Source organism: Bombina bombina, chromosome 3, assembly GCF_027579735.1.
Source record: "Bombina bombina isolate aBomBom1 chromosome 3, aBomBom1.pri, whole genome shotgun sequence".
Classification (NCBI taxonomy): Eukaryota; Metazoa; Chordata; class Amphibia; order Anura; family Bombinatoridae; genus Bombina; species Bombina bombina.
The window spans coordinates 633,688,746-633,716,296 of NC_069501.1; the positions used below are offsets into that span (position 1 = coordinate 633,688,746).

The 27,551-nt window shown below is 41.5% G+C and overlaps 1 protein-coding gene across 1 annotated transcript in view; it reads left to right on the forward strand.

The window, feature by feature from the left end:
• Positions 1–15,261: 15,261 nt before the first annotated feature.
• The window catches only part of LOC128652459 (uncharacterized), a 321,251-nt gene continuing 308,961 nt past the window's right edge, over positions 15,262–27,551 (forward strand). Inside the window, exons 1-2 of the mRNA XM_053705396.1 lie at positions 15,262–15,391; positions 17,534–17,601. Coding sequence (XP_053561371.1) covers positions 15,262–15,391; positions 17,534–17,601 — 198 coding nt within the window. The remainder of the gene's footprint in view (positions 15,392–17,533; positions 17,602–27,551) is intronic.

Genomic DNA, 27,551 nt, shown 5'->3' on the forward strand with positions numbered 1-27,551 from the left:
TTAGGGACTGTTTTCCTTCCTGGGGTCGACCATAGGGAACAATTTCTTAAATATAGGAGGAGGGACAAAAGGTATGCCTGGCTTCTCCCACTCCTTATTCACTATGTCCGCCACCCGTTTAGGTATCGGAAATGCATCAGGGTGCACCGGGACCTCTAGGAATTTGTCCATCTTGCACAATTTTTCTGGAATGACCAAAGAGTCACAATCATCCAGCGTAGTTAGTACCTCCTTAAGTAATGCGCGGAGATGCTCTAACTTAAATTTAAACGTCACAACATCAGGTTCTGCCTGCTGAGAAATTCTTCCTGTATCAGAAATTTCTCCATCTGACAAACCCTCCCTCACTGCCACTTCAGACTGGTGTGAGGGTATGACAGAAAAAATATCATCAGCGCCCTCCTGCTCTACAGTGTTTAAAACAGAGCAATCGCGCTTTCTCTGAAATGCTGGCATTTTGGATAAAATATTAGCTATGGAGTTATCCATTACTGCCGTCAATTGTTGCATAGTAACAAGCATTGGCGCGCTAGAAGTACTAGGGGTCGCCTGCGCGGGCATAACTGGTATAGACACAGAAGGAGAGGATGTAGAACTATCGCTACTTCCTTCATCTGAGGAATCATCCTGGGCAACTTTACTATTTGTGACAGTACTGTCCTTACTATGTTTGGACGCTATGGCACAATTATCACATATATTTGAATGAGGAACCACATTGGCTACCATACATACAGAACATGATCTATCTGAAGGTACAGACATGTTAAACAGGTTTAAACTGGTTAATAAAGCACAAAAACCGTTTTAAAACAAAACCGTTACTGTCTCTTTAAATGTTAAACAGGGCACACTTTATTACTGAATATGTGAAAAACTATGAAGGAATTATCCAATCTTTACCAAATTTTCACCACAGTGTCTTAATACATTCAAAGTATTGCACCCCAATTTTCAAGCTGTTAACCCTTAAAATGTGGAAACCGTTTGCAATTTTAACCCCACTACAGTCCCAGCCACAGCCTTTGTTGTGACTTCATCTATCCCAGGGGGGTTCTAGGAACGTTTTCAGTGGATACCAGACCCTCACACATGCAGCTGCATGCACTGCACTCAAAAGAAACTGCGCAATAATGGCGCGAAAATGAGGCTCTGCCTACTACAGTGAAAGACCCTTCCTGACTGGAAAGGTGTCTTAACTAGTGCCTGGCGATAAAAACGTTCCCCAAACAATAAAAGTGTGAAAACTACTTCAAACTTTAAAAAAACAACTTAAATAAACAATCGATTTAGCCCTTAAGAGTGTCCACCAGTTAATAGCCCATAATAAGCCCTTTATTCTTTCTGAGTCTAAGAAAATGGCTTACCGATCCCCATGAGGGAAAATGACAGCCTTCCAGCATTACACAGTCTTGTTAGAAAAATGGCTAGTCATACCTTGAGCAGAAAAGTCTGCAAACTGTTCCCCCCAACTGAAGTTCTCTCAGCTCAACAGTCCTGCGTGGGAACAGCAACTGATTTTAGTTACTGCTGCTAAAATCATACTCCTCTTTTAAACAGAACTCTTCATCTCTTTCTGTTTCAGAGTAAATAGTACATACCAGTACTATTTCAAAATAACAAACTCTTGATAGAAGAAATAAAAAACTACAACTAACACCACAAACTCCTCACCATCCCCGTGGAGATGCTACTTGTTCAGAGCGGCAAGGAGAATTACTGGGGGGGCGGAGCCTGGGAGGGGCTATATGGACAGCTCTTGCTGTCTGCTCTCCCCGTTTATTCTGGTAAGAGGAGAGGACAAAAAGCTACTGCTACCTCTCTTTCTTTCTGGCTGGAAAGCATCATCCGATTGGCTTATGAGACTGCCGGACGGCAGCCTCCTGAACGTATCACAGCTCACTCTACTAGGGCTGTGGCTTCCACATGGGCCTTCAAGAACGAGGCTTCTGTTGATCAGATATGTAAGGCAGCGACTTGGTCTTCTCTGCACACTTTTGCCAAATTCTACAAATTTGATACTTATGCTTCTTCGGAGGCTATTTTTGGGAGAAAGGTTTTGCAAGCCGTGGTGCCTTCTGTTTAGGTAACCTGATTTGCTCCACCCCTTCATCCGTGTCCTAAAGCTTTGGTATTGGTTCCCACAAGTTATGGATGATGCCGTGGACCAGACACACCAATGTTGGAGAAAACAGAATTTATGCTTACCTGATAAATTACTTTCTCCAACGGGGTGTCCGGCCCATGGCCCGCCCTGGTTTTTTAATCAGGTTTAAAAATTTCTTTCTCTATACACTACAGTCACCACGGCACCCTATAGTTTCTCCTTTTTTTCTCCTAACCGTCGGTCGAATGACTGGGGGGGCGGAGCCTGGGAGGGGCTATATGGACAGCTCTTGCTGTGTGCTCTCCTTGCCATTCCCTGTAGGGGAGGAGAATATCCCACAAGTTATGGATGACGCCGTGGACCGGACACACCAATGTTGGAGAAATAAACATTTGATGTTACAATTTGCTCTGAGCATATACCACTCACATGATTTTATATAGCTACATACTGTTATCAGGCTAATATTTACTTTGAATACATCAGGACTTGACAAACCCACCAATGGCACCTTAAAAAATTAGCCTGGCACCTTAATCTGTACCCAATACTGCACAGTAACCTGTCACTTTCAGTCAGGTTTTAATATATCTTGTTTGTCATATATTGGCAGAAATGGACAAAGTTCAATATGTAGACAGCAGCTCTCAACATGGACAAACAATATTTAATGAACATTGGTTGGACTCAGTATTAAATGAAACACTATTACCTGGATATCCCTGGCACAAGGTAGGAACGTGTTTTATATGTAGTAATATATTACCACATGATTATATGAAGTCAGTTACAAAAATTATATAATATTTGTCAGCTTTATACATTAATTATTTTAATGTGTAGATAACAATCAAATGTCCTTGAGCAGAAATGTTATAATTAATAGATACATTATGCGATTGATGACCAGAATAAAATGGCTTACCAATCGGCAATCCAGTATGTTAGTACTCCACTATATATGCATTCAAACTAGTTAAAGTGACAGTAAACACATTGAGATATTTACCTTGAGTAAGAAAACAGCTTTGCAATATACTTTCATTATTTAATTTGCTCCCTTTTCATGTAATTTAGCTTTGAAAATTGTGGATTTTATAATTCTCAGAGCTAGAAATGCACTGTGCTGACATATCAAGACTAACCCTGCTACATATATCTCCCTAACTGGCTTTAACAGATAACAACTGCAAAAAACTTTTTTACTAACTTTAAGACCTTGACTATAGTTAAAAAAATAAGAGAGGGCGCTAGAAAGCTTAAGATATAATTAAAATATTTATTAAATGAAAAAATAAAAGCTGTGCAACCTATCTATAACTTAACCAATAAAGAGAATACATCTAAAATAGGGACGTCTAGCGTTGATAGAAAGGTCTAATAGTTAGCAGCCTGCAACATATGTGTTACAAAAGAGTCAACATTATCAAAAGTATCACAGCCCAATATCTATGGATGTTACAATATCTGGCTTTCATAAAGTGTATCACCGCGGATTCAACCACCTTATTTATAGTGCAAATATCCGATTTTTCATCAACAATTTATGTGATCAAGTGGATATATTATCCAAATACGTGAGACTGTACTTTTGTCGGTTTGATACCTTAAAGACCTTGCAAACAAATGTAGTCTTGAAGACGCAGCAGCCTTGCTACTGTTTGGGAGTTTTCCTCCGACTGCGGTCTTACCCCACGTGACCAATAGCATCTGACATCTGTAATGCTTGTAGGATATTTCCCTATCAGACCAAACTTGGCCAGTAGTCTTCTTATTCCTGCGTCAAGTGGAAGGATAAGGAAATATCCTAGAACAAAGTAGGTATAAGAAATGAGGTAAGCAGTACTCACTGTAGACAGGGCAGTCCTTAATGGCAACAAGAGAAAGGCAATCCAGCAGATTAGCAGTTCAGGGGTAAACCAGCAGAATAGTCAGGAACAGGCAGAGGTCAGCAACAAAGGTAATTTAGCAGTTTAGCCGTTCAGGGGTAAACCAGGAGAATGGTCAGGAACAGGCAGAGGTCAGCAACAAAGGTAATCCAGTGGTTTAGCAGTTCAGGGGTAAACCAGTAGAATGGTCAGGCAGGCAGAGTTCAGTAATGATAAGGCAATCCAGCAATTCAAGGGATAAACAGGCAGACTGGTCAGACAGGCAGAGTTTAGCAATGATAAGGCAATCCAGCAATTCAAGGGTTAAACAGGCAGAGTGGTCAGACAGGCAGAGTTCAGCAATGATAAGGCAATCCAGCAATTCAAGGGTTAAACAGGCAGAGTGTCAGACAGGCAGAGTACATCAATGATAAGGCAATCCAGCAATTCAAAGGGTTAAACAGGCAGAGTGGTCATACAGGCAGAGTTTGGTAACAATAAGGCAATCAAGTAACAGCAGTTCAGAATAATAGCACCCAGGGAAGCACAAGACTAACCTATACTTGAGAAGTGAAGAGAAGTGAAGGAGGTACTTGCATAGGCGCCTGTTCATGCCAAGGAGACCTCTTAGGTGAATCCAGAGCAGCATCAGATACTACGGCGTGCCCACAACAACCACCGTGACCATGGCAATGGCCATGCTCACAGACCTGCGAGTCACGCCGCGATTATAGCAATGACATAGCCCCCCACTCAAGGGTTCTCTCCGGGAACCAGAGTTGGTTTCAAAGGATGAGCAGCATGGAATTTGGAGACCAAAGATGGAGCATGCACATCACGAGCAGGGACCAGGAACGATCAGCCACAGAGTAACCCTTCCAGTGAACGAGGTATTGGAGCTGCCTGCGTTTAATTTTGGAGTCCATTATCCTAGCAACCTCATACTCCGGTTCCCCTTGAATCACGAGTGGAGAAGGAGGACGTCTAAGTTGGGTATATTTACTCGTGATGTAGGGTTTGAGCAGGGAGATTTGAAAGACCGGGTGAATGTGCAAGGTCTTAGTCAAGGTCACTCTGTAGGCAACAGGAGAAAGTCTTTCTCTTGTTAAGTGTATCCAGTCCACGGATCATCCATTACTTATGGGATATTAACTCCTCCCCAACAGGAAGTGCAAGAGGATTCACCCAGCAGAGCTGCTATATAGCTCCTCCCCTAACTGCCATTACCAGTCATTCTCTTGCACCCAACGAATAGATAGGATGTGTGAGAGGACTGTGGTGATTATACTTAGTTTCATACCTTCAATCAAAAGTTTGTTATTTTATAATAGCACCGGAGTGTGTTATTCCTTCTCTGGTAGAATTTGAAGAAGAATCTACCTGAGTTTTTCTATGATTTTAGCCGGAGTAGTTAAGATCATATTGCTGTTTCTCGGCCATCTGAGGAGAGGTAAACTTCAGATCAGGGGACAGCGGGCAGATTAATCTGCAAAGAGGTATGTAGCAGCTTATTATTTTCTGACAATGGAATTGATGAGAAAATTCTGCCATACCGATATAATGTAAACTCAGCCTTAAATGCAGTAGCAGCAACTGGTATCAGGCTGTCATGTATGTATATTTTACACTTCAGTATTCTGGGGAAAGGCACTTCACTGGAATTATACTGTATGCATAAAACTTTAGCCTAATTTGCAGGGACTAGCAACAGGCTTTTTAATAACACTCAATTTATTAATGTTAAACGTTTTTTGCTGGCATGTAAAATCGTTTAATTTTCTGAGGTACTGGGTGAAAAAATGTTTTGGACTAAAGCCAAAGTGGAGCCCAATAGAAATTTATGTACTAACTGTATTGATGCTACTTTAAATAAAAGTCAATCTGTACAAATTGAACATATTTCACCAAACAACGAGGGGAGAGTTATGCCGACTAACTCGCCTCACGTGTCAGTACCTGCATCTCCCGCTCGGGAGGTGCGTGATATTGTAGCGCCGAGTACATCTGGGCGGCCATTACAAATCACATTAAAGGATATGGCTACTGTTATGACTGAAGTTTTGGCTAAATTACCAGAACTAAGAGGTAAGCGTGATCACTCTGGGGTGAGAACAGAGTGCGCTGATAATATTAGGGCCATGTCAGACACTGCGTCACAATTTGCAGAACATGAGGACGGAGAGCTTCATTCTGCGGGTGACGGTTCTGATCCAAACAAACTGGATTCAGATATTTCAAATTTTAAATTTAAGCTGGAAAACCTCTGTGTATTACTAGGGGAGGTGTTAGCGGCTCTGAATGATTGTAACACAGTTGCAATACCAGAGAAAATGTGTAGGTTGGATAAATATTTTGCGGTACCGGCGAGTACTGACGTTTTTCCTATACCTAAGAGACTTACTGAAATTGTTACTAAGGAGTGGGATAGACCCAGTGTGCCGTTCTCACCCCCTCCGATATTTAGAAAGATGTTTCCAATAGACGCCACCACACGGGACTTATGGCAAACGGTCCCTAAGGTGGAGGGAGCAGTTTCTACTTTAGCTAAGCGTACCACTATCCCGGTGGAGGATAGCTGTGCCTTTTCAGATCCAATGGATAAAAAGTTAGAGGGTTACTTTAAGAAAATGTTTGTTCAACAAGGTTTTATATTGCAACCTCTTGCATGCATTGCGCCTGTCACGGCTGCAGCAGCATTTTGGTTTGAGTCTCTGGAAGAGACACTTGAATCAGCTCCATTAGATGAGATTACACACAAGCGAACTGGGAGGCGGATTTCTTAAGTCGTCAGACTTTTCATCCGGGGGAGTGGGAACTTCATCCGGAGGTCTTTGCCCAAATACTTCGACGTTGGGGCAAACCAGAGATAGATCTCATGGCGTCTCGACAGAACGCCAAGCTTCCTCGTTACGGGTCCAGATCCAGGGATCCGGGAGCGGTTCTGATAGATGCTTTGACAGCACCTTGGACCTTCGGGATGGCTTATGTGTTTCCACCCTTCCCGATGCTTCCTCGATTGATTGCCAGAATCAAACAGGAGAGAGCATCAGTGATTCTAATAGCGCCTGCATGGCCACGCAGGACTTGGTATGCAGATCTAGTGGACATGTCATCCTGTCCACCTTGGTCGCTACCTCTGAAACAGGACCTTCTGATCCAGGGTCCCTTCAAACATCAAAATCTAATTTCTCTGAAGCTGACTGCTTGGAAATTGAACGCTTGATTTTATCAAAACGTGGTTTTTCTGAGTCAGTTATTGATACCTTAATACAGGCTAGGAAGCCTGTTACCAGAAAGATTTACCATAAGATATGGCGCAAATACTTATATTGGTGCGAATCCAAGAGTTACTCATGGAGTAAGGTTAGGATTCCGAGGATATTGTCTTTTCTACAAGAAGGTTTAGAAAAGGGTTTATCCGCTAGTTCCTTAAAGGGACAGATTTCAGCTCTGTCCATTTTTTTACACAAACGTCTGTCAGAAGTTCCGGACGTTCAAGCTTTTTGTCAGGCTTTAGCTAGGATCAAGCCTGTGTTTAAAACTGTTGCTCCACCATGGAGTTTGAACTTAGTTCTTAATGTTTTACAGGGGGTTCCGTTTGAACCCCTTCATTCCATTGATATCAAGTTGTTATCTTGGAAAGTTCTGTTTTTAATGGCGATTTCCTCGGCTCGAAGAGTCTCTGAGTTATCTGCCTTACATTGTGATTCTCCTTATCTGATTTTTCATTCAGACAAGGTAGTTCTGCGTACTAAACCTGGGTTCCTACCTAAGGTGGTCACTAACAGGAATATCAATCAAGAGATTGTGGTTCCATCTTTGTGTCCTAATCCTTCTTCGAAAAAGGAACGTCTGCTACACAATCTAGATGTAGTCCGTGCCCTGAAATTTTATCTACAGGCAACTAAGGATTTTCGACAAACGTCTTCCCTGTTTGTCATTTATTCTGGTCAGAGGAGAGGTCAAAAAGCTTCGGCTACCTCTCTCTCCTTTTGGCTTCGTAGCATAATACGGTTAGCCTATGAGACTGCTGGACAGCAGCCTCCTGAAAGAATTACAGCACATTCTACTAGAGCTGTGGCTTCCACTTGGGCCTTTAAGAATGAGGCTTCTGTTGAACAGATTTGCAAGGCTGCAACTTGGTCTTCTCTTCATACTTTTTCCAAATTTTACAAATTTGACACTTTTGCTTCTTCGGAGGCTGTTTTTGGGAGAAAGGTTCTTCAGGCAGTGGTTCCTTCCGTATAAAGAGCCTGCCTGTCCCTCCCGTCATCCGTGTACTTTAGCTTTGGTATTGGTATCCCATAAGTAATGGATGATCCGTGGACTGGATACACTTAACAAGAGAAAACATAATTTATGCATACCTGATAAATTTATTTCTCTTGTAGTGTATCCAGTCCACGGCCCGCCCTGTCACTTTAAGGCAGGTAATTTTTCCATTAAACTACAGTCACCACTGTACCCTATGGTTTTCCTTTCTCTGCATGTTTTCGGTCGAATGACTGGTAATGGCAGTTAGGGGAGGAGCTATATAGCAGCTCTGCTGGGTGAATCCTCTTGCACTTCCTGTTGGGGAGGAGTTAATATCCCATAAGTAATGGATGATCCGTGGACTGGATACACTACAAGAGAAATAAATTTATCAGGTAAGCATAAATTATGTTTTTTAGGACTTTATAAGGACCAATGTACAGAGGTCCTAATTTGTAACAAGGTTGACGTAAGCGGATATGTCGGGTAGAGACCCAGACATGATCACCTGCAGAAAAGGCATGAATATTATCTCGATAATGATCAGCAAACCTCTTGTATCTGGAGATGGTAGAGCGTAACTGAGAGTGTATTCGCTGCCAATGGGTGGTGAGGTCAGTGAAGCGACGCTCTGCAGCAGGAACTCCTGTGGATTGAGATGAAAGAGGAAAAACACGAGGTTGATAACCAGCTGCGGCGTGGAAAGGAGAGCATCATAGAGAAGAATGCCAATGAGTGTTCTTTGCCAGTTCAGCTAGGGGTAACAAGCCAGACCAATTGGTATGTTGTGAATTGACATAAGCTCTGAGATAAGCTTCAAGATCCTGATTGGTCCTTTCCGTCTGCCCGTTAGTCTGGGGGTGATAATCAGAAGACAAAGAAACAGTGGTTCCAAGCAATTTGCGAAAGCTTCTCCAAAAGGTAGAAATAAAATGAGGGCCTCTGTGAGAGACAATATTCATGGGTATACCATGGAGCCGTACCACGTGTAACAGAAAAAGAGTGGACAATTTGTGGGCTGTAGGTAACTTAGGTAAAGGTACAAAATGAGCAAGTTTGGAGAATTGATCCACCACAACCCAGATGACTGTATGATGGTCAGAAGGAGGGAGATCTACAACAAAATCCATGGCTGTGTGTGTCCATGGTTGTTTAGGTATGGACAATGGTTGAAGTAGGCCATGAGGTAGGGAACGGAGGGTCTTATTAACAGCACAAGTCTGACAAGCCTTGACATAATCCTGAGAGTTTGACTTCATGGCAGGCCACCACACGTGTTGAGAAAGGAGTTTAAAGGTTCTTGTGAAACCAGAATGACCAGACAGCTTGCAATCATGAGCCCAGGATAGCACAGAAGAGCGAAGGTTTGGGGGAACATAAGGGATCTCAGGAGCCGTAGGGGCTTCAGAAGGTTTTCTTGATTGGGCAAGTTGTAGTTTTTGAAGAAGAGAGGTGTTAAGCTGAGCAACCACACAGGTATGATGTGATAGGAGCTTCAGAAGAGTCACTAGACTGAGGAAACTGAAGGTAGTGAGTAGTAAGAAGCGCCAAAGGCAGGTGCAGGCAATCTAAACTAAATTTAAATTTAATTTAACAAGATAATTAGTTACAATATGCACTGAAAAGATATACAATAAAATCAATCGAATTTCACAATAAGAATACAATAAAAATACAATAAAACAACCAAACTGGTGCATCCATCTGGCTAACAGGAATAAATAAATGAGTTGAACTTGGATGGAGTAGACCTATCTGGTCTATGGTCTATGGTAAGACCCTGATGCTAGCGTGTGTCCTAATAGGAGGCTAGCTCACACCTGTTGGAGTGTGAAAATATGAATAACCGGTTACAATGATAAAAAAGTGAAAAATGTGGAAAATATGCAAAGATAATCACCAATATAAGGTGAACAAAAAAGGGTGTGAAAAAAATCACACAATGCAAAAACAAAATCAAAAACAAAACCAAAAATAGATAACAGCAATGTTGATACCTCTAAATGGTGAGTGATAATAAAAATAGTGTTGTGAGCGATGTCCAAAAAAATATGCCAAACAGATAAGTGTCACAATCCAACTAAACATTGCAATCCAAAACAAAGTTACAAAAAAGTGAGCACAAACTTGTTTCCTGGTGGTGAGAAGTGTCGTGGTGTAGTATATTTGTATTCCTGGTGGTGAGAAGTGTTGTGCTGATTCTGATGGTGAAAATCCTGTGATGAGTATCCTATTGGTCCTAAACTTCCGTTACTGATAATGTCCTGTAAACATAAAAAACAATGTATAAAAATGTCCAAACTATTTTAAAAGATTGGAAAAGAGCTTACCAGCTGCTTATCAACGCGTTTTGGCCCAACTGTGTGGGCCTTTATCAAGACACCCCCCTGCTGGCAGCCCATTGGCCGTGAGTCTGCAGGGGGCGGCGTTGCACCAGCAGCTCTTGTGAGCTGCTGGTGCAATGCTGAATACGGCGAGCGTATTGCTCGCCGTATTCAGCGAGGTCTGGCGGACCTGATCCGCACTGTCGGATCAGGTCCGCCAGACTTTCATAAATAGGGGCCATTGTCTCAATCTCCTTCTTCTCTGTCTTTCAGATTCAGAGGGCTTAAGGGAAAGGAGATCCATGGGTTCCTCTTCAGAGGTAACTGGAGGTGCTGAAGGGGTAGATGATGGTCTAGAGACTGGACAAGTAGGTAGACGAGAGGGAAGGATTATACGAGTTCTCTCTCTCTTAGCTTGAATCCAGACTGTTAGAAAGTGTTATTAATTCATCCAGGGAAGATAGAACATCATGATAAGTGAGCTCGTCCTTGATGCGCTCATGCAGGCCTCTCCTGAAGGCCGCTTTGAGAGCACTGCCATCCCAACTGGTCTCATGTGCCAAGGTGCGAAACTCGATGGCGTATTGTGCCACAGCTCTGGGGGAGATCTAAGAGAGAGTACTCTGCAGCAGATGTGCGGCCGGAGGTCCCAAATACGGAAGATAATGCAGAAATAAAGGCATCTGCATCATTCAGGAACTGAGCACTCTGTTCCAAAAGGGGAGAGACCCAGTCTAGGGCCTTGTCTTTCAATAAAGAAATGATAGACGTGACCTTTGACTGATGAGACTGGAAAGTGTGAGTGTCATTGCGGAAGTGCAGCCTGCACTGGTTGAGAAAACCCCTACAGTCGGAAGTACCTTCATATTTGTCAGGCAATGGTATCTGGGGTACACCAGAAACGGGGGGGGGGAGTTGCAGCACTAGCAGCAGGGCCAGCTGAGTAACAGGAGCAGCATTTTTCTCTGCAACCAGTGAGGAGAGCAGTGTATGGCGTGGGTTCCCAGGGTCTGTCCCTGAAGAGAGACTGCTCTTACTACCTCATTTTGGTCCATAGCCCAAGTGGAAGGATAAGGAAATATCCCAGAATAAAGTAAGTATAAGAAATGAGGTAAGCAGTACTCACGGTAGACAGGGCATTCCTTAACGGCAACAAGAGAAAGGCAATCCAGCAGTTTAGCAGTTCAGTGGTGGAGAATGGTCAGGAACAGGCAGAAGTCAGCAACAAAGGTAATCAAGTGTTTTAGCAGTTCAGGGGTAAACCAGTAGAATGGTCAGGCAGGCAGAGTTCAGTAATGATAAGGCAATCCAGCAATTCAAGGGTAAACAGGCAGAGTGGTCAGATAGGCAGAGTTCAGCAATGATAAGGCAATCCAGCAATTCAAGGGTTAAACTGGCAGAGTGTCATGGTTTTTTCCCTGTTGTGTTGGCCATGTGCTGCTGGCAGCCATTTTACTCACCTCTCTTCCTGACTTTGGTGCATTGTGGAGGATGCTGCTCATTTCCTGCACTTCCTTTTATGGCCAGACTGGTGTGCATCATCCATGTGAGACAGGATGCAGTCTCAGAATTGTGATGTCATCAATTATTATTTAAAGGGCCCCGGTTCAGTATGCTTTGCCTTTGATCCCTGGCTTGTTCCTGACTCTGCTGTTTTCCTTCTTCCTGATTCCGGCTTGTTTGACTATTCGCTTTGGCTCCTGACTCGGCTCGTCTGACTACCAGCTCTAGTTTTGAGTCCTGGCTTGTTATTTGACTTGTGGACTTTTTATTATTTTTTGCTATTAATAAAGGTGTGATTATTTTTGCACTTCTCGTCTCAGTCTGATTCCTGGCACCCTGACATTACACAGAGGCCATGAATCCTGATGCTGCTAATTATCCACCTTTACCTGCCATCATTTCCAGGATGGATGTACAGGATAACCGCTTGGATCAATTTGCAGTAGCCCTGCAAACCCTGCTGATTGGCACTGCACATTTGGACCAAAGTGTCCTGCAAGTTATGGCTTCTCCTGTTTCCGCTGCTGCACCTATGCCTACTAGGAGCATGTCCGGTTCTGCACCTCTACCTCAACGATATGGAGGCGATCCTATTCAGAGGGTTTTTGAACCAGGTGGGCATTTACTTTGAGATGTTACCTCAGGCGTTTCCCTCTGACAGAGCTAATGTGGGATTTCTCATCTCGTTACTCTCTGACACAGCTCTTGCCTGGGCTAATCCCTTGTGGGAGACTAATAAACCTGTGATTTCAAATTACCCTGAATTTGTGGCCTTCTTTTGAAGGGTATTTGATGTTCCGGCTCGCTCCTCCTCTGCTGCTAAACGACTCATGTCCATTCAGCAACGTACAAGATCTGTTGCTCAGTATGCTATTGAGTTCCGTACGCTTGCCGCAGAGGTAGGTTGAAACAATGAAGCCCTTGTTGCTGCCTTCTTTCATGGGCTCTCTGATGCGATTAAAGACGAAGTTGCTGCCAGAAATTTATCAGAGGATCTCGAGGCATTGGTGTCTTTTTTGATCCTAATTGACATCAGACTCAGAGAGAGGCCCTCTTTCAAGGAGCGCTTGCCGAAGCCTCCTATTCCGTTGTGTCCTACGTGTTCATTCCCACCCATGCCTCCCTCTCCTCCCATGCCTCCTGGTCCCGAGTCACCAGGTACTGCTGAGCCGATGCAGTTGGGATTCATGCGTCTCTCTGCGGCGGAGAGGGCCTTTAGGAGGAGGGTGGGGCTCTGCCTCTATTGTGGGTTACAGGGCCACCTTTTGAAATCTTGTACTACACGGCCGGGAAACGCTCACATCTAAGGTCCTGTTGGGGGCAGACCTTGGGTGGTTTATCCTCGTCCCCGGAACGACTTAAGGAGAAACCTTTGGTCATGGTTGTCCTTTCCTGGGTGGATTCATCCATAGTCACTCAGGCTCTTGTTGACTCCGGTGCTGCGGGCTATTTCATTGACAGTGATTTTGTATCAAAGCACTCCATTCCTGTTTTGCCTCTGTCTGTTCTGCTTGCTATTGAGGCCATTGATGGCAGGCCCCTTCAACCCGCACTCGTTACTCACGAAACTGCTCCGTTGTCCATGGCTGTCGGGGCTCTCCATTTTGAAACCCTCCAGTTCCAGGTGATAAACTCTCCACATTTTCCGGTTGCTCTGGGTTATCCCTGGCTCCAAAAGCACAATCCCAGTCTCGACTGGCGCAGGTCCAAAATTTTGTCGTGGTCCCCGTAATGTATTTCCACTTGTCTTCGGAAACCAGTTAAAGTCTTGTGCACTTCTTTGGTTTCTCAATTGCCAGAGGAGTACCGAGTTGTTCTTAGATGTGTTTGACAAGATGCGTGCCGGTACGTTGCCTCCTCACCGGTCTTACGATTGTGCCATAGACCTGCAACCCGGAGCCATTCCTCCTCAGGGCCGGGTGTACCCTCTGTCTGTTGCAGAGAATTGTGCTATGGAGGAGTATGTTGCCGATGCTCTGTCGCGGGGGATCATCTGCAAATCTTGCTCTCCTGCAGGGGCTGGCTTCTTCTTTGTGAAGAAAAAGGGTGGCGAGTTAAGACCATGTATCGTCTTACCATTAATAATGCTTACCCTATTCCATTCATTACGGAACTCTTTGACCGCCTCAAGGGAGCTACGGTCTTTACTAAACTTGATTTGAGAGGAGCGTACAATCTCATTATGATTAAGGAGGGCCACAAATGGAAAACAGCATTTAACACCAGGAGCAGGTATTATGAGTATCTTGTAATGCCCTTTGGCCTATGTAATGCTCCTGCTGTTTTTCAGGAATTTATTAATGATGTCCTACGAGATATGTTGCAACAGTGTGTTGTGGTGTACTTAGACAACATCCTCATACACTCACCCACACTTGAGGCTCATCGTTCTGATGTTACACAGGTTCTTCAGAGACTACGTGAGAACGGCCTGTTTTGTAAACTCGAGAAATGTTAGTTCCATCAGACTCAAGTAACCTTCCTAGGTTGTGTTATCTCCGTTGCAGTGTTCTCCATGGATCCTGACAAGTTATCTGCAGTTCTGCAGTGGCCTTGCCCAGTTGGTCTTCGGTCTATTCAACGTTTTTTGAGGTTCGCCAATTACTATAGAAAGTTTATTAAAAAACTTTTCTTCCTTGGTCAAACCTATCACAGACATGACCTGTAAAGAGAATGATCCTCTCCATTGGTCACCTACTGCCATTAAGGCCTTTGATAGTCTTAAGACTGCCTTTGCTGCCGCTCCAGTTCTGGCTCATCCTAACCCTGTCCTGCCTTTCGTTCTTGAGGTCGATGCGTCTGAGACTGGAGTAGGTGCCCTCTTGTCTCAACACCCTACGCCTGACGGTTCCTCGCATCCGTGTGGTTTCTTCTCTAAGAAATTGTCTCCAGCGTGGTGCAATTATGAAATTGGCGACAGGGAATTACTGGCCATAATTTTGGCACTCAAGGAATGGAGGCATCTTCTCGAGGGTACTAGCGTGCCAGTGCTCATTCTTACTTAAACAGGTAGAGTGGTCAGATAGGCAGAGTTCGGAAACAATAAGGCAATCAAGTAACAGCAGTTCTGAATAATAGCACCCAGGGAAGCACAAGACTTACCTTTACTTGGGTAGTGAAGAGAAGTGAAGGAGGTACTTACATAGGCGCCAAGGAGACCTCCCAGGTGAATCCAGAGCGGCATCGGATACTACGCCTTGAGGCGATGACGTCATTGCTGCGTGCCCACAACAACCATTGTGACCATGGCAACAGCCATGCTCACGGAGCTGTGAGTCAAGCTGCGATCATAGCAACGGCTATGATCACCGAGGAGCGGCATGACAACGTCATGGGTAAGCTCCACTCCTATATATTCCTCTGTCAGTAATTGCTGCTGTCAATTGGTGGTCATTTCTGATTTACAGCAGAAGATTGGTATCTTAGGGATCTTAGGGATTGGTATCTTAGGGAAGATTGGTATCTTAGGGAATTTTGGTGTTAGAAATTGGAATTCTTTATCGTTTAGGACTAATTTTTTACCTTTCTTTAGTAATCGATTAAGTGTTGCCGTCAATATATTTGTGGGATTGAGATCCAGTTTTTGATATGTTTTCTTATCATTTAATAATCTGTTGGCTTCTATTTTATATTTTCTCAGTATCCATCACCACAATACCCTGCCCATCACCCAATACCTTTATCTGCTGGCTTTATCATGACTTGTGGATTTTTTTTGTAAATTACTAGTGTCTCTTTTTTACTTAAGTTTTGTCTCACCAATTTTGGGGGATAACATCTTTTTTAATCCTTTAAAACCAATTGTTCAAAAGTGTCCAGATTTCTGCCTCTTGCATGAACTGGATAGAACCTAGATTTGGGCCTGAAATTAGTATGTTGCCTGGTAATATGTTGTGTTCGGTTGTTTCTCTAATGGGTTTTTCATGAAAAATATCTTTTTAATGTTAGATTTCTAACTAACTTTTTCACTTAGATATGTTTGTTGAATGTATTCATTCTGGATGTGGGTGCATATGTTAAACCAAGATTTAGAACTTTTTTCTCTTCCTCTTTCAAGGTTATCTTACTAAGATTAAAGATACTTTGGCTGGAATTTGTTATCTCCATCTTTTTGCCTCGTTTTGTGAGTCTACTACCCCTCTTTCCTCTAGTGCTATTTTTTTTCCTCATCTTGTCTGTTTAGATCCCTTGATATGCCCTAAAACTCATCAGAGATAAGATTATCCTCCAAATTATGATAGTTTCTTAATGGTATATAGGAGTTGTGTTATATCACAAGACTACTTTGGAGCTTATTGGAGCACTCTATTAAAACCACTGTTATTTTATTGGGAATTTCCTCTATTGCTGAACTCTATCATTAAGGATACCTAAGTTATCAGAGAGAGATGTGTGTCTCCTGCGTGCTATGCACTAAGAGCAGGAGTTGTCCATATACACTATTGCCAAGACCATACTTTGTTGCTGTAAATCAGAAACGACCACCAATTGATAACCAAAATTACTGACAGAGGAATAACCGTGACGTCAGACCCTATCGGTCACGTGGGTAAGACCGCAGTTGGAGGAAAACTCCCAAACAGTAGCAGGGCTGCTGCGTCTTCAAAACTACATTTGTCTGCAAGATTTTTAAGGTATCGAACCGACAAAGGTACTGTCTCACTTATTTGGATAATATATCCACTTGATCACATTAATTGTTGATGAAAATTACAATATAACTATCTTTAAATAAATAAAAACTTACCTGTGAAATAAAAATAAACCTACCATTAAACTATAAATTAACCTAACCTTACTATTCTAATAAAATAAAAAAATACTACCAATTTAAAAATCTAAATTACAAATTTAAAAAACCTAACACTACGAGAAAAAATTAAATCTAAAATGTTAAAAAAAATATTAAACACTAAATTACGAAAATTAAAAAACACTAAGCTTACAAAAAATAATAAACTCAAATATAAAAAAAAACAACACCTAATCTAATAGCCCTATAAAAATAAAAAAGCCCCCCCAAAATAAAAACACCCCTAGCCTATAATAAACTACCAATAGCCCATCAGGCGGCGAGAAGTCTTCATCCAGGCGTTGACATCTTCATCCATCGCGGGGGCGTCTTCTATCTTCATCCCGGTGGCGCGGAGCGGTGAAGACATACAGCGCGGAGCGTCCTCTTCATACGGTCCCCGCTGTTCTAAACAGCCAATAGGATGAGAGCTACGGAAATCCTATTGGCTGATTTTAACTGCAATAGGATTTCAGTAGCTCTCATCCTATTGGCTGTTTTGAACAGCCAATAGGATGAGAGCTTCTGAAATCCTATTGGCTGATTTGAATTTGAAACGGCTACCTTGCTTTGAAGCTTCAGTGTACGGCGGGGACCACATGAAGAGGACCCTCCGTGCTAGATGTCTTTGCTGCTCCGCGCCGCCGGGATGAAGATAGAAGACGGTCTTTTTTGTTTCCCACAGGTCAATGTAAGGAGTTATGCCTTTCAAACTTTGTGAGCTGCCCTGCTGCCGGGCAGGTTATTATGGAGGTAAGTGCTGATTTTATTTTCTTAGGACAGAAAGTCTGGCACTTATGGGGTTAATTTATTTCTGCTTGTGTGCAGGTTTTTTATCTTGTGGCAGTTTTGTGGGGCACTGTGGAGGAATTTGGATGGCTCTGGTTAGGGAGTGCTACATTTTCACTCCTTGTTGGGCTCTTGGGTGTGTGCTGTTTTTATTTAAATCGGCTGCTAGTTTTTTCTCAGTGCGGTTTTTACTATGAAGCTTTTAGTTAGAACTGCAAGAGTTTCTTCAGGTTTGCAGTTTTCTTTCTCCCGGCGGCAGTTTTACTGTTTGTACTGTCATCCCGGCCAGGAGGTTGTGTAGATGCCCACGATGGATGGAGTTTGTTTGGCGCGAGTGTTGCACGCTCTTCCTCTCAGTATTTGTTTAACTACGAAAGTGAGAGGTTGTTCCACTGCTGCTCTGGTGCTACTTTGGAGCGGTCATTGTGAGAGTGAGGTCTGGACCGTTTGGGAGTTTGTGTATACTTTGGTCGGTAGGAGGCTAGTTTTTGCATCTCAGCAAGGCTTGTTGAGGTGTAGAGGTGTTAAATAGGGACTCAGGGTGAGTTTTTATATTGGACTTTTATTTTTATTAATGTTATTTAAAGGGGCAGTAATGTTTTATTTTTGGGACATTTTTTTCAATTGATTTTTTTTGTTTAATTTGTGAGTAAGATGGACCAAGAGGACTTGCTAGCTGTTACTTGCAATTTATGCCTGGATGCTAATGTGGAGTCACCTATCCCTTTCTGTTCTTCATGTATAGAGAGAACATTACAGTACAGTGATAGGATTTTGGATTCAGAGCCTTCTTTTTCTAAGGAGAATGTTGTTCAGTAGTCTCCTGTTCAAGATCTACTGCAGCTTTTTCCCAAATCACCCCAAGCTCTATCCTCTTCACATGCAGTGCCCTGCATTTCATCTAAGGTTGTTTTTTCTTTGCAGGATCTGGATACTCACATATCCTCTGCTGTATCTGAGGCTTTGTCTGCTTTTCCTGTGTTGGGGAAGCGTAAGAGGAAGTATAAGGTTTCTGACTCTGTTGCATTTATGTCAAATGTTTCTTCCCATAGGTCTGAGGAAGAAGATACTTCTGTGGCGTCTGAGGGTGAAATTTCAGACTCTGATAGTGTAATTCCTTCTGCTAATTCTGAGGTTGTTTCTTTCAGATTTAAGCTGGAGCACCTCCGTTTGTTACTTAGGGAGGTTTTGGCTACCTTGGATGACTCTGATTCGACGGTCATAGTTACTCCCAAGAAGGCTAGTAAACTTAATAAGTTTTTTGAGGTCCCTTCCATGGCGGAAGTTTTTCCTGTTCCAGATCGTGTTTCAGAGATTATTACACGGGAATTGGAGAAGCCTGGAATTTCTTTTTTCCCCTTCGCCTGTTTTTAAGAAGATGTTTCCTATTGCGGATTCTATTAAGGAATCTTGGCAGACGATTCCTAAGGTAGAAGGAGCCATTTCATTTTTGGTCATAAGGACCACTATTCCTATTGAGGCTAGTTGTTCTTTCAAGGATCCCATGGATAAGAAGTTGGAGACTTTGCTTAAAAGGATGTATGTTCACCAGGGGTTTTAATGGCAGCCTGCCATGTGTATTGCTACTATTACCAGTGCGGCTGCATATTGGTTTGACGCGTTGTCTGATTCTATTCAGTAGGATACTCCTCTTGAGGAGATTCAGGATAGAATTAAGACTTTAAAATTGGCCAATTCCTTTATTGCGGATGCTTCTTTACAGGTCATTAAGTTGGGAGCATAGATTTCTGACTTTGCTGTTCTGGCGCGCAGGACCTTATGGTTAAAGTCCTGGTCTGCGGATGTATAATCTACATCTAAGCTTTTGTCCATCTTACACGGGTAAGACCTTGTTTGGGCCGGGTTTGGCTGAGATTATTTCTGATATTACGGGAGGGAAGGGGCAGGATAAGAGAAATAAACAGAAGGGTCATCAGAGTAATTTTCGTTCCTTTCGTAACTTCTCTGGTAAGTCTTCCTCTTGTTCCTCCAAGCAGGATCAGTCCAAGCCTTCTTGGAAGTCCAATCAGTCCTGGAGCAAGGGGAAGCAATCTAAGAAGCCCGTTGCTGACTCAAAATCAGCCAGAAGGGTCTTCCCCCGATCCGGGAATGGATCGAGTGGGGGGCAGACTTTCCTTTTTCGCTCAGGCTTGAGTTTGAGATGTTCCGGATCCCTGGGTAGTAGATATTGTGTCCCAGGGATACAAACTAGAGTTCAATACTTTCCTCCCAGGGGCAGGGAAAGGAGAAAGGAAGTAATATAAGGTGCAGAGGTGCCTGAGGTTTATGTAAAAATAAACTGTCTGAACACAGGGAGGGCCGTGGACTCACCGTGTCAAGAAAAAACCAAATTTATCAGTTAAGCATAAATTAAATTTTTCAAGGGCAATGCCCATACAAATACCCCTTTAGGGGCAATGGGTAGATTAGTTGTTTTTTTTTTGGGGGGGGGGGGTTGGTTGGGTGGTGGGCTTTACTGTTGTGGGGACTTTGTATTTTTTTACAGGTAAAAGAGCTGTTTAACTTAGGGCAATGCCCTACAAAAGGCCCTTTTAAGGGCTATTGGTAGTTTATTGTAGGCTAGGGAGTGTTTTTATTTTGGGGGGGCTTTTTTATTTTTATTGGGCCATTAGATTAGGTGTAATTGTTTTTATTTTTGATAATTTTGTTTATTATTTTTTGTAAGATTAGTGTTTTTATTTTTCGTAATTTAGTGTTTAGTATTTTTTGTAATTTAAGATTTTTTAATTTTTCTCGTAGTGTTTTTAAATTTGTAATTTAGATTTTTTAATTGGTAGTATTTTTTTATTTTATTAGAATAGTAATGTTAGGTTTTATATATAAATTTATAGTTTAATGGTAGGTTTATTTTTATTTCACAGGTAAGTTTTTATTTATTTAAATACAGTTATATTTTAATTTAAAGTTAGGGAGGTGTTAGGTTTAGAGGTTAATAGTTTAATTTAGTGTTTTCCGATGTGTGGGGCCGGCAGTTTAGGGGTGAATAGGTTTATTTAGTTGCGGAGATGTGGGAGGCCGGAGGTTTAGGGGTCAATAGGTTTATTTAGTGGCGACGGTGTGTGAGGCAAAGGTTTAGGGGTTAGTGGCGGCGATGTGGGAGGCTGGAGGTTTAGGGGTTAATAACTTTACTATAGTGTCAGCAATGTCAGGGAGTGGCGGAATAGGGGTTAATAACTTTATTATAGTGTAGGTGATGTTGGGAGCGACGGATTAGGGATTAATAATTTTATTTAGGTGAGGGAGAGCAGCGGAATAGGGGTGTTTAAACTATGGGTTTATGTTAGGGTGTTACGTTTAAACATAACTTTTGTTTCCTCATAGACATCAATAGGGTTGCGTTACGCCGATCTCCATTCCGCGATCGCAGGTGTCTATGGGGAAAAGAGTGCATGAGCACCTTAAAGCAGCCCTTGGATTTTGTGAGGTATGGAGCTTAACACCACATCGCACGCACGAGGATGCTTTTCAGTAACTCGTAATGGCAGCGCTATGGAGAGTGAAGTAACGCAACTTTTTGGCGTTAGTTTCGCACCCTGTGTAGCGCAAAACTCGTAATCTAGGTGAAAGTTAATAGGTAAACATTGTCTTTCATGTTATTTTACAAATTAACATGAGTAGCTGAGATAACTTATATTTTAAGAAATCAACTATTATATCTTACATTTGCTTTAAATGTCTCCTCCCTGGTATCAAATGCATATTAAACATTTCAATACCAGTAACTCATTAAATATATCTATTGTAATGTCTTCTAAATAATCTTTTTTTTTTCTTTTCATCTAGACGAGCTGAAATTATTTATTTTACGTTATACAAGTTCTTATGTCCACTAGGTGGCAGCAAATGTATGGTTAATATTCCTATGCAGCTCAATCTAAAAACTACCTCTAAGATATATATATATAAAATCCCACTGCTGTAAATGGAATTTTTCATTCATGTTTATAAGGTCTTGCTGATATATTTTTGCCTGAGTGAACTATTCAAATGTTTATTTTTTACTTTCTGCTTCCAGTCTAGTATGACAACAGTGATTATATAATATAGATTTATAGTGCATGGTGTACTCGTTTTATCATTTACTGTTTTATAATTCACATCCTACACAGTGAAAATACTTGGTTTAGAATATAATACAATAAAGGCAAAGCTTGCCAACTACTTATTTACTTATCTAATTATCACAAAACAAAACGGAACACCAGCCGGGAGTTTAAAATCTTCAATATTTTATTTGAGACTTCATTAAAAGCCAGGAAACACAAGCATATGCAAATGTACAGGAGGTCAGCAATACACAACTGAGGCGTTTCGGCTTAGAGCCGAAATCGAAGCTGATAATAATAAAATTCTAAAACCGCCTTTTAAAGCAACAGGGTGACTCCTATAGGACAAGAGTTTAATTGACACTTGATTACCAAAAAAGTATATAGTGATTGCTTTAAAACAGTATATAGACCCCAAAAAAAAGTAAACTTCAATTTCAGAATTTGTGCCTAATGTATACCCACAAACACAGGATTAAAAAGCAATAACAGGTTGACAAAATGGAAAACCAAATAATCATAGTCCAAACAAAAAGTCTCTTAAGGGTAATTATGATGTTCTGTCAGCTCTCTGGAGGTATCAACAAACATAGAGAATCACATTCATGGAAGAGAAAACAAACAGAGGCGCCTCTAAGTGCAGTATCAATGGGGCAACAAAACAGCAAGAGAGAATAAGTAAACCACTCACATGTGGTGATGCACACTGTAGTGCTAATGGGGCAGGCTGATGCTTCTGAGCCGCTCGGCTGACTCGACAACCAGCTCTCCAGACAGGTAGTCCCACTCTCTCTGTAGGTAATCAGAACCAATCATGAAATTGTGTTGTAGGATGACTATATAACAACAATATGGCATTCTTTTTAATTACAAACTAATATAATTTAATTCTCAAAAAATAGGGCTGGTCTTCAATAATCAAATTAAAAGTAAAATTATGTTGAATTGTGCTATTTGAAGAAAACCTTGCTTAGATATCAACAGACAGCTTGCACCTTCTTGTACTTCAGTGAGCTGTAATCATTGTTTTTGATAATTTTAAAAGTCTTTCTTCATATAGCTGTTGATTATAAGGCTGAATTTCACACATTCAGTAACAAATTTCCTGCACATTAACAGTACCATGTAATATGGGTAGACTTGATGGGCCTTTTGTTTCTTATCTACCGTCAAATTCCATGTTTATTTGTTTCTATTTAAAATGTATTGTACTGTCACACACTGACAGATCGCCCACCCTATAAGAAAATGTTCATATGGAAGTTGATGAATCCAGAAATAGAAATTATTAGGTAAACCAAAATGGTATAAATTTTAAACATTTTTGGATATGGATTAGGAATGGGTTGACAAAATGAGACTGAATGGCTGGGTATTGCCTATTGGTTTATTGGTATAGTTTATCACTTTACTATAATGCATCCTAGAACAATTTATATGGAACAACTCTAAATCAAGAGTGAACCATAATACTCTATACCTACGTAAAGATGATGGGGGACTGGGGGTTCCCAATCTACTAAATTATTATAGGAGTATTCACCTTACACATGTGATAATCTGAATTCAAGCTAGGGATTCTAAACTTTGTGTTCAACTGGAGGCCTTGCTTGTTGATTGCCTACTTATTGGAGATGTCAGTTGGCTCCCTAAAAGAACAGATCCCTGAAAGTTGAAACAAGCCTCAATATTTCAGCAACAATAAAAGTTAAGGATAAAATTATTGGCTTCAAATCAAAATAAAAGGCCAATTTCTCCACTAGCACCTCTCTTGAATAACTCTTTCTACATATATGAGAATATCAATAAGATACCCAAAATTGCAAGAAGACCTTCACATATTTCCATACACCTTTTGTTAAACAGGGATCAATCATAATACAAAGTGAAATTAGTGAGACAATCGTCCCAACCTTTTGATAGATATTTTCCAGATTGTATTTATCCCTGCAACAACTTCACACTATATATCTCTTAGCCTCAAATAAATGTTGGAAGCAATGTGGAGAGATTGTCACCCTGACTATATGATGGGAATGTTTTAAGATTATATCCTTCTAGGAGCAGATTTCTAGTTGTTTTAATGTTATCTTAGATGTAAAAATAACGTTAGAGCCATCTCTTATACTTTTAAATAAATCGCCCCATTTTTATTGTTTACACAGAAAGCAGATTTTTTGTAATGTATGAATAATTTTGCCTATAGATTAATTCCTCGTATTTGGAAGAAAACCCAAGTCCCCACATACGGTCAATGGTTGTGAGAACTAAACAATGTTCTTTCTCTAGAAACAAATCACTACTTCTGTTGGTAAACTGGATCATTTTTAAAATATATTTAGGACCAGATTACAAGTAGAGCGCTAAATATCGCTTTCATGAAAGCGATATTTGCACTCCACTGTGTAATATTAGCGCACTAAACACTAAATTATGAAAAATAAAAACGCTAATCTTACAAAAAATAATAAACAAAATTATCAAAAATAAAAACAATTACACCTAATGTAATAGCCCTATAAAAATAAAAAAGCCCCCCCAAAATAAAAACACCCCCTAGCCTACAATAAACTACTAATGGCCCTTAAAAGGGCCTTTTGTAGGGCATTGCCCTAAGTTAAACAGCTCTTTTACCTGTAAAAAAATACAAAGTCCCCACAACAGTAAAACCCACCACCCAACCAACTCCCCCCCCCAAAAAAAAACTAAGCTACCCATTGCCCCTAAATTTATGCTTACCTGATAAATTTGTTTTTTTCTTGACACGGTGAGTCCACGGCCCTCCCTGTGTTCAGACAGTTTATTTTTACATAAACCTCAGGCACCTCTGCACCTTATATTACTTCCTTTCTCCTTTCCCTGCCCCTGGGAGGAAAGTATTGAACTCTAGTTTGTATCCCTGGGACACAATATCTACTACCCAGGGATCCGGAACATCTCGAACCCAAGCCTGAGCGAAAAAGGAAAGTCTGCCCCCCACTCGATCCATTCCCGGATCGGGGGCAGACCCTTCTGGCTGATTTTGAGTCAGCAACGGGCTTCTTAGATTGCTTCCCCTTGCTCCAGAACTGATTGGACTTCCAAGAAGGCTTGGACTGATCCTGTTTGGAGGAAGAAGAGGAAGACTTACCAGAGAAGTTACGAAAGGAACGAAAATTACTCTGATGACCCTTCTGTTTATTTCTCTTATCCTGCCCCTTCCCTCCCGTAATATCAGAAATAATCTCAGCCAAACCCGGCCCAAACAAGGTCTTACCCTTGTAAGGAATGGAGAAAAGCTTGGGGACGGCAGATTAGGGGTTAATAAATGTAGGTAGGTGGCAGCGATGTTGGGGGCAGCAGATTAGGGGTTAATAAATATAATGTAGGTTGCGGCGATGCCTGGAGCGGAAGATTAGGGGTTAATAAGTATAATGTAGGTGGCGGCGATGTTAGGGGCGGCAGATTAGGGGTTAATAATATTTAACTAGTGTTTGCGAGGCAGGACTGCGGCGGTTTAGGGGTTAATATGTTTATTCTAGTGGCGGCGATGTCCGGAGTGGAAGATTAGGGGTTAAACATTGTATTATAGTGTTTGCAATGCGGGAGGGCCTCGGTTTAGGGGTTAATATGTAGTTTATGGGTGTTCGTGTACTTTTTAGCACTTTAGTTATAAATTTTATGCTACAGCATTCTAGTGTAAAACTCATAACTTTAGAATGTGTTAGGAATCTTGTCAGTATAGGCTGTACCGCTCCTTTTTTGGCCTCCCAGGACAAACTCATAATAACAGCACTTTGGAAGTCCCATAGAGAAAAGGGTTTACGAACTTTGCGGTATGGCCAAAAAAGTGTGCTGTGCCCCTAAACCTGCAAGACTCGTAATACCAGCGGTAGTGAAAAAGCAGCGTTAGGACCTGTTAATGCTGCTTTTTCCGCTTACCGCAAAAGTCGTAATCTAGCCGATATTAATGAATAATTAGGAAAAAAAAAAAAAGGAAGAGGAAGAAAAAATAAAAATTAACTAATGTGATAGTAAAGTCAAAATAAAACATTTGTGTTTCAGATAGAACACACAAATTTATACCATTTTCAAATTTACTTCTGTTATCAAATTTGCTTTGTTCTCTTGGAATTCCTTTTTGAGAATAAACCTCTATAACAAGATAAGAGGTTAGGACCATGCATGTCTTTAGCATTCAGTCGGCTAGATAACGAGTTTTGCGGTATGTGGGCTGCGGTAATAACTTGAACGTTATTGTCACCGCTCACTTTCGTACAGCGCTGGTATTACAAGTTTTCATAAATCCAGCGTTAACAGGCAAGAAGTTAGCGTAGAGCAAAATTGAGCTCCATACCAGCGCTGCTGAAAGCCGCGGTGAGCTGGTTTTACGTGCTCGTGCACGATTTCCCCATAGACATCAACGGGAGAGCCGGCTGAAAAAAACCTGCAAAAAAGCAGCATAAAGCTCCGTAACGCAGCCCCATTGATACCTATGGGGAAACAAATTTTATTTCTTTCATGTAATTAGCAAGAGTCCATGAGCTAGTGACGTATGGGATATACATTCCTACAAGGAGGGGCAAAGTTTCCCAAACCTCAAAATGCCTACAAATACACCCCTCACCACACCCACAAATCAGTTTTACAAACTTCGCCTCCTATGGAGGTGGTGAAGTAAGTTTGTGCTAGATTCTACGTTGATATGCGCTCCGCAGCAGGTTGGAGCCCGGTTTTCCTCTCAGAGTGCAGTGAATGTCAGAGGGATGTGAAGAGAGTATTGCCTGTTTGAATTCAATGATCTCCTTCTACGGGGTCTATTTCATAGGTTCTCTGTTATCGGTCGTAGAGATTCATCTCTTACCTCCCTTTTCAGATCGACGATATACTCTTATATATATATACCATTACCTCTGCTGATTTTCGTTTCAGTACTGGTTTGGCTTTCTACAAACATGTAGATGAGTGTCCTGGGGTAAGTAAGTCTTATTTTCTGTGACACTCTAAAGCTATGGTTGGGCACTTTTTTAAAGTTCTAAATATATGTATTCAAACATTTATTTGCCTTGACTCAGAATGTTCAACATTCCTTTTTTTCAGACAGTCAGTTTCATATTTGGGATAATGCATTTGAATCAATCATTTTTTCTTACCTTAAAAATTTGACTTTTTTCCCTGTGGGCTGTTAGGCTCGCGGGGGCTGAAAATGCTTCATTTTATTGCGTCATTCTTGGCGCAGACTTTTTTGGCGCAAAAAATCTTTTCTGTTTCCGGCATCATACGTGTCGCCCGAAGTTGCGTCATTTTTTGACGTTCTTTTGCGCCAAAAATGTCGGCGTTCCGGATGTGGTGTCATTTTTGGCGCCAAATAATGTGGGCGTCTTTTTTGGCGCTAAAAAAATATGGGCGTTGCTTTTGTCTCCACATTATTTAAGTCTCATTTTTCATTGCTTCTGGTTGCTAGAAGCTTGTTCTTTGGCATTTTTTCCCATTCCTGAAACTGTCATTTAAGGAATTTGATCAATTTTGCTTTATATGTTGTTTTTTCTCTTACATATTGCAAGATGTCTCACGTTGCATCTGAGTCAGAAGATACTTCAGGAAAATCGATGCCTGGTGCTGGAACTACCAAAGCTAAGTGTATCTGCTGTAAACTTTTGGTAGCTGTTCCTCCAGCTGTTGTTTGTATTAAATGTCATGACAAACTTGTTAATGCAGATAATATTTCCTTTAGTAAAGTACCATTACCTTTTGCAGTTCCAACAACATCTAATGTTCAGAGTGTCCCTGATAACATAAGAGATTTTGTTTCTGAATCCATTAAGAAGGCTATGTCTGTTATTCCTCCTTCTAGTAAACACAAAAAAT